Source organism: Phacochoerus africanus, chromosome 9 (genome assembly GCF_016906955.1).
Source record: "Phacochoerus africanus isolate WHEZ1 chromosome 9, ROS_Pafr_v1, whole genome shotgun sequence".
In the NCBI taxonomy this organism is placed as follows: domain Eukaryota; kingdom Metazoa; phylum Chordata; class Mammalia; order Artiodactyla; family Suidae; genus Phacochoerus; species Phacochoerus africanus.
The window spans coordinates 117202012-117209039 of NC_062552.1; the positions used below are offsets into that span (position 1 = coordinate 117202012).

The following is a 7028-nucleotide window of genomic DNA, read 5'->3' on the forward strand; positions in this document are numbered from 1 at the left end:
CACTGAAAACGTACTGTTTTCCTTTCCATAATCTATTCCTAAATTCAGCCCGCATTTTTTTTTCCTTTTTTTTTTGTCTTTTTTGCCATTTCTTGGGCCGCTCCCGTGGCATATGGAGGTTCCCAGGCTAGGGGTCGAATTGGAACCATAGCCGCTGGCCTACACGAGAGCCACAGCAATGCGGGATCCGAGCTGCGTCTGCAACCTACACCACAGCTCACGGCAACGCTAGATCCTTAACCCACTGAGCAAGGCCAGGGATCGAACCCGAAACCTCATGGTTCCTAGTTGGATTCGTTAACCACTGCGCCACGACGGGAACCCCCAGCCCGCATTTAAATGGGGGACGACAATAAACACCACTTTCTAAAGGGGGGAATATCCACACAAATGATTTAAAATCTTCTGCAAGGAAAACTGGACTCTTCTCCCACACTTATTTATATCAGAATTAACTCATGGATATTTATGTTATACTTTGGGTTATAATCCAAATTTGTTCCTCAAATTGTATCTTTTGCCAGCGGGAGCTCTTTCAGGCTGGCTCCCATGTTCCTTTAAAATACCAATTGATTTCTGCTCTATGAGCATATCTTTTTAAAAAATTCAGTGAATTTCATTGTATTTTTATAGTTGTGCAACCATCATCACAACCTAATTTTACCTTTCCATCCCAAACACCCAGCCCATCCCTCTCCCACCATGAGCACTTTTTTTTTTTTTTTACTTTTTAGGGCCACACTCATGGCATATGGAGGTTCCCAGGCTAGGGGGTCTAATCAGAGCCACAGCCACTTGGCCTACACCACAGCCACAGCAAGGCCAGATATGAGCCGTGTCTGCAACCTACACCACAGCTCATGGCAATGCCGGATCCTTAACCCACTGAGCAAGGCCAGGGATCGAACTCGAAACCTCATGGTTCCAAGTCAGATTCGTTTCCACTGCACCATGATGGGAATTCCAAAACAGATTTTTAAAAGGTCATTTTATTTGCATTTCTTTATTTTACAAGATCATGTCTATAACCTATTAAAATGATACTCAGAAATAGATGCTTTGATGACACACATCAGAACCTGGGGTTAGAGATGGCAGTTGCAATAGTACCAGATTCAGCATTTAATTCTGCCTATTGTTTTGATGGTTCAGAATAAAAAAATTCTAATTCACACAGAAAATAATACTTTAACCACTGCTCAGGAGCTTCATGTTTAATGTAGGGCAGTGTGCACCTAAAATCTATTTCTGGTACATTATCACATCTGACAGCTATGCTTGTACCTATTATCACACGAGCTGACGTCTCAACAAGATCTGATCAGCATATGCACCCGAGCCTTGCCTGTCCTCTCAGAGTATCACACATGTGCAGTGATAAGCCTTTTTGAACAACTGTGTATCAGAAAATCCATGGCGTGAATTTAAATGTATAAATACCTGCACAAGACTATATCCTTTTAGTCAATGACACATTTAGGAGATATTAAACAGGGCCCCAAACGACAAAGCGTTATACTGAGAACTGCCCAGAAATGAGTTACTTGGCAGCACAAGATAGGGATTGGTTGGTGTTAATCACTGAGCCTTTGGGCGGTTCTACCTTCATGCTCTGCGCCCTGCCAGATGGCCCTTCCTCACTTCCCCAATTCAAGTGAAATGCCCCTCTAATCCTGCCTGGAGAAGGGCCTCTGCCGCCGCCGCCACCGCCTCATCTTTTATTAGTGTCAGTAACTGCAATAAGCCAGGGACTGAGCCTCCTCTGATAGAGTCAACTTCCTGCCCGGTGTTCTGCAGACCGTTCCAGCAATGGTTTGGTCTAGATGGGCCTGATTCACAACTTCTGGCTCAATTGCTCCTCTCTCTACCAGCTTCTGCAGTAGAGGCTCCAGCCTTAGTATGTAAGCAGACAGTTTTTCTTCATCCTTCTAAGTGGTCAAATATTTGAACTGCTGCTCCCTAGGGTCATCGAGAACCCCAAGTACCTGCTCAAGAGCCCGCAGGCATTCAGGGACTGTGATTAAAGGACTGTTTATCTTGAGGACACGAATAATATCAGATGCTGGGCCTCTAAGGCTCTCCAGCAATCGCCTTCTTTTTTCAGCATCTGACATTTGTCATGTTTTCATTATTTGAGTGGTATGAAACAGCTAGGATTCAAATTCTTCTTCTTCTGGTTCTGGAGGGTCACTGCCTGAAAATACTCTGGGCTTTTTGTACTTCAAGTATTTCAGGGCAGGCTGCACAGCCTCATCTAATGCCTGTGCCAACATAGCAGCAAGCATTTCTGGGATCATGCCCTGGTTTAGTTCAAAAGGTTCGTTTCCATAGCCAAGGGCTCTGGTAAACTCACCCAAAGTCATGCCCTCTCCCTTTAAGAATTCATGTAATCTGCTTAAAAATTCGTTGTCTGGGTCTGGGGGCTAAAGAGCACTCTCCAGCCACGCCCCTTTCCGGGTATCTTCTTAGGGACTAGAGCATGACTCGTCTCCTCAGTAAGCCCTATCAAAGCTACGTGCCTATTCTCATCCCTCCGGAACAGCCTCCTGAGCAGTCAGTCGGTACTCGTCCAAAAGAGCTAAACCAGCTCACAGAGCCTCCTCCATTTCTGCCACATTACAGGCCTGGGGGATGCCGGCAATCAACAGTGCTTTCCAAGGGTTCCCATCCATCCCCCTACACCAGTCTTCTAAGCGCCTCAGCGTCATGGTGCCCCCCAAACAACCGATTGAAATTCCAATTTGCCCTGGCCACGGATGCCACCACAGTTCACAGTGTTCCTCCGAGGAACCCCCGTCAAGTCTCTCCTACGTCCGGAGTTCCGACGGGCTGCAAGGACCAAGCAATCGGGTTAGTTGAAAGTGTCAAGGAATGACCCGAGCCCGGAGAAGCCCAGAGGACCCGCGCCGGCGGCCGGCCCTACTGCGGCAGACAGCCACCTTACCCTCTCTCGGCCTCGGGCGCCCGGCAGCAGACCGCGGGGTCCCGCTTCCGCACTCCATTATCTAGTCGCCAGTGTCTGTGTCCACCGCCGGCGGCCGAGGCGCCAAGACCTGCTGCCGATGCTTCCCGGATGGCCTGGCCCGAGGAGCGGGAGAGTGGCCTCTCCTCCACTCGAATGGACACCCGAGAGGGATAACCGGGGCTGCGCAGACGAGCGCCGAAGGATGGCTGACCGCTCGTCGCTGCGGCGCTCTCCGCAGCAAGGAACGACGCGGCGATCAGAGCCGCTAGCGAAGCACAGACGTCGAGGAGCGCTGAAGGGACCAGGCCCAGATGGCAGCCCACCCGAAGGTCGCGTCACCACCGGTGCCTCGGCAACCTCCGCCTGCGTAGTGACCCAAGAGCTGTCAGGTGCGCTCGGGAGGAGGCAGCCCCGCGGCTGCCGAGGGGCCCTGACGTCACCAAGGGAGGCGGGCCTTTGGGGGCGGGGCAGAGCGCTTCCGGCCGGGGCCGGAAGCCCGGACTGTGGCAGCATCCGGGACGGCCGGCTGGCGGGCCGACCCGGACAGGAGGTGAGAGCCGGAATCTGCCCAGCTCCGCAGGCTCGGCCGGTGGCCGCTGCCCGGTCCTGGGCTCCCGGCGCTGCAAGGCGAAGAGGCCCGGGTCTGGCGCCGCCCGCGCAGCCCTGGTCGCGGCCGGCGGGCGCTGCGGCGCGATAGGGGGCGGGGCCGGCCGCAGGGAGGCCGGAGCGGCTGGGAGCCTCCGGGCTGGGCCGGGTGACATCTGCTGGGGCTCCGGTAGCCGCGACAGGGGCCGGGCCGCCGCGTGACCGGCTACAGTCACGCTGTGCTTAATCACAATTAGCTTTTGCTCCAGACTGGCGGTGCTCACCATTCTCCCAGCCGGTAACCCCGGGGATTTCTTTTATGGTGGCTTCCTCTGAAATGCCAAAGCCACCCGATTATTCAGAGCTGAGTGACTCTTTAACGCTTGCCGTGGGAACAGGAAGATTTTCGGGACCACTGTAAGTGTTTAAGAGTTACTTTCTTAACTTGGGGGCTCCAACATTGGTTTGACTTGTAGAACCGAGTGACATGAAGCAATACTGGTGAATCAGAAAGTATTTGAACGGTACACGTGAAATGTTGCGTAGGAAACTAGTTTAATTACAGTTTAAGGGAAGGTGTGCTGGACCCATTTAAGCTAGATATGATTTGTTGATCTGTGGGATTCACATAAAAAGCACACTCAATATATACTGAAGCTTTACTTCCTCATAACTATCACAGAAAACCTGTAAGTTGTTTACATTTCTTTAATAAATGGAAATTTAGTTATTTTAAACCTCACATGTGTTTGGGGGGTATTTTAGAGCTTATTGGAAATAAAGTACATTTGGAATAGTTGACAAATACCAGCTTTATTAGACCCTAACTATTTTTTTTTTTTTTAAACCGGAAGGCACAGAGCATGGAGAATGATGAACTTCCGTCAGCGGATGGGATGGATTGGAGTGGGATTGTATCTGTTAGCAAGTGCAGCAGCATTTTACTACGTTTTTGAAATCAATGAGACTTACAACAGGCTGGCCTTGGAACACATTCAGCAGCACCCAGAGGAGCCCCTTGAGGGAACCACATGGACACACTCCTTGAAATCTCGGTTACTTTCCCTACCTTTTTGGTTTTGGACAATTATTTTTCTGATACCTTACTTACAGATGTTTTTGTTCCTTTACTCTTGTACAAGAGCTGACCCCAAGACGGTGGGTTACTGTATTATTCCTATATGCTTGGCCGTTATATGCAATCGCCACCAGGCATTTGTCAAGGCGTCTAATCAGATCAGCAGACTACAACTGATTGACACATAAAATCAGTCGCCATTTTTTCCTTATGAGTACAAAACTGCCCGTATTGTATGGAGCCTGATCACAAGACTGCAGTTTCTTCACAGATCTCAGGAAGTTGTGGTGGGGCAGAGGCTTTTTAAAAGAATGTGACTAGGGGACTATCTTTATCTGAATAATAATGAGTTTTTAGTTAAAGCCTGAGATACAGTACTACAAAATCATGTTAATGACTTCAGATTTTGGAAGTAAAATTTTACCTGTTATTTGCATTCTTTAGAAACTTGAATAAGTTTACCTGGACTCATATTTTTATTCTACTGTGCAACATAGTGATGATTCAGAAAATTTTCCTTTGGGGAAAAAAATGAATATGAACATTTCCATTGTGTTTAATGTTAAACGGTCCAAACATGGTCATAAAATTTAAATTTTATACAATTACTTGGCTTGCTTTAAAATTCTTCAAACTAAAATACCAATTTATTCTGTTGTAGCTAAGCCAACTATTTATGCTTGCTTGCTATCACCGTGTGAGAAATTGGTTTAAAATTATTGAGGTGATGTTTCTTGATAAGCAAAATATGTTCTTTTGGTAATGCTACTGGCATTATTAATCAGCTAGCTTTTTTTTTTTTTTTTTTTTAGGGCCACACCTGTGGCATATGGATATTCCCAGGCTAGGGATCAAATCAGAGCTACAGCTGCTGGCCTACACCACAGCCACAGCCACGCCAGATCCTTAACTCACTGAGTTGGGCCAGGGATGGAACCTGCATCTACATGGATACTAGTCAGGTTCATTTCCCATGAGCCACAACAGGAACGTCATCAACTAGCATTATTAATGCATCTGTTTGTTTTTTGTTTTTGTTTATTTTTTTTTAATAAACTGTTGTGACTCGGGGGTTAAGACTCCGACTAGCATCCATGAGGATTCAGGTTCGATCCCTGGCCTCGCTCAGTGGGTTAAGGATCCAGTGTTGCTGCAAGCTGCAGTGTAGTTCAAAGATGTGGCTCCAATCACGTGTTGCTGTGGCTGTGGTATAGGCTGGCAGCTGCAGCTCGGATTCAACCCCTATCCTAGGAACTTCCATATACCACGGTTGAGACCCTAAAAAGAGAGAGGGGGGTACTACTTAGGAAGAGACTAAATGTTTGAAGGTTGAGAAATTTACTACAAGGTGTTCAGTGAGAATATTTAGGCCAGTCCCTGTCAGGTGTGTGATAACCCTCTAAAAGATGCTTTCAGAATTCCCATTGTGGCTCAGCAGGTTGTAAACCCAACTGCTATGGGTTAGGGTTCAATCCCTAGCCTCACTCAATGGGTTAGGGATCCAGCGTTGCCATGAGCTGTGGTGTAGGTCACAGATACACAACGGGAACTCCATCAACTAGCGCTATTAATGTAACTGGCATTGCTGTGGCTGTGAAGGCGGGCAGCTGCAGCTCTGATTCGACCCCTGGCCTGGGAACTTCCATATGTCCCAGCTGCAGCCCTAGGAAGCAAAAAAAGAGATGCTTTTCAGTCACCGTTCTTCTGATTTTCTTTTCTGCTTAAGGTCCAGTCTTCAGGCAGTAGGTTAATTGCATGAAGATGTGATCCTCGTCCTGCCTCATTTGCATCTGTACTTACTACCTCATGTCTGGCAGCAAGACAAATAACTAAAAAATGGAAGTACTAGATTTTAGGATTTTTTTTTTAATCTTTTTTCTGGGTGAGATCAAGATATATTTTTATACAGTGTGTCTTTAATACCAAGGAAATTTTTATACTGACGATTTTAATAAGAGTCATACCATTGTTTGATGCTTACTCTGTTGGGCCCTGTTCTAAGAGCTTTACGTGAATTAATTCATTTAATCCTCCCCCACAGCCCTATAAATTACTGTTCAGATTTTACAGATAAAGACGGTCAGGTGGAGAAGTAACTTGCCAAAGGTCACACAGCCAGAGTTATAACCTGGTCTCTGATGCCTTTGTTCCTAATCACTGAGTTGGGGTGCTTCCCACAAATGACAAATGTTTCAGCACTGGGTACTGTCTGCCTGCTCATGCTAATCAATGGAAAAGAATTGAGATGGTTTTTTCTCAATTTGTACGAGCTACTGAAAATCTAAACATTTTCTAGCAACCTCAACATTTAGGTCAGGTTTGACCAGAATGGAAGGCTGAGCATTTCATAGCAAGGTCTTATTTGAAAGATAAAGCAGATAATCCTTGTAACTCAAAAGT

General features: G+C 47.1%; 2 protein-coding genes across 3 annotated transcripts; one reads left to right on the top strand and one right to left on the bottom strand.

The window, feature by feature from the left end:
• Positions 1-971: 971 nt before the first annotated feature.
• Positions 972-3837, bottom strand: LOC125136769 (predicted GPI-anchored protein 58). The gene is made up of 3 exons (XM_047797551.1): positions 3831-3837; positions 2945-3792; positions 972-2829 (listed from the first exon to the last, which is right to left on the bottom strand). Exons 1-2 carry the CDS (start codon positions 3835-3837, stop codon positions 3002-3004), a joined length of 798 nt encoding a protein of 265 aa, XP_047653507.1. The 3' UTR covers positions 972-2829; positions 2945-3001.
• On the top strand, positions 3439-5233 carry LYSET (lysosomal enzyme trafficking factor). 2 transcript variants are annotated; one of them, XM_047796389.1, is made up of 2 exons: positions 3439-3515; positions 4405-5233. In XM_047796389.1, the coding sequence occupies exon 2, from the start codon at positions 4421-4423 to the stop codon at positions 4814-4816; it is 396 nt and encodes a 131-aa protein (XP_047652345.1). In that variant the 5' UTR covers positions 3439-3515; positions 4405-4420; the 3' UTR covers positions 4817-5233. The 2 variants fall into 2 exon arrangements, with proteins under 2 accessions (XP_047652345.1, XP_047652344.1); XM_047796388.1 differs by lacking the exon at positions 3439-3515 and adding an exon at positions 3765-3967.
• The last annotated feature ends 1795 nt before the right edge of the window (positions 5234-7028 follow it).

What these genes read in the sequence shown, in the direction of transcription:
- LYSET (XM_047796388.1), top strand. Translation starts at nt 3,870, where the DNA reads ATGGTGGCTTCCTCTGAAATGCCAAAGCCACCCGATTATTCAGAGCTG. An exon ending in GGAAGATTTTCGGGACCACT is followed by an intron (nt 3,968 to 4,404) that starts GTAAGTGTTTAA and finishes TTAAACCGGAAG; the next exon opens with GCACAGAGCATGGAGAATGA.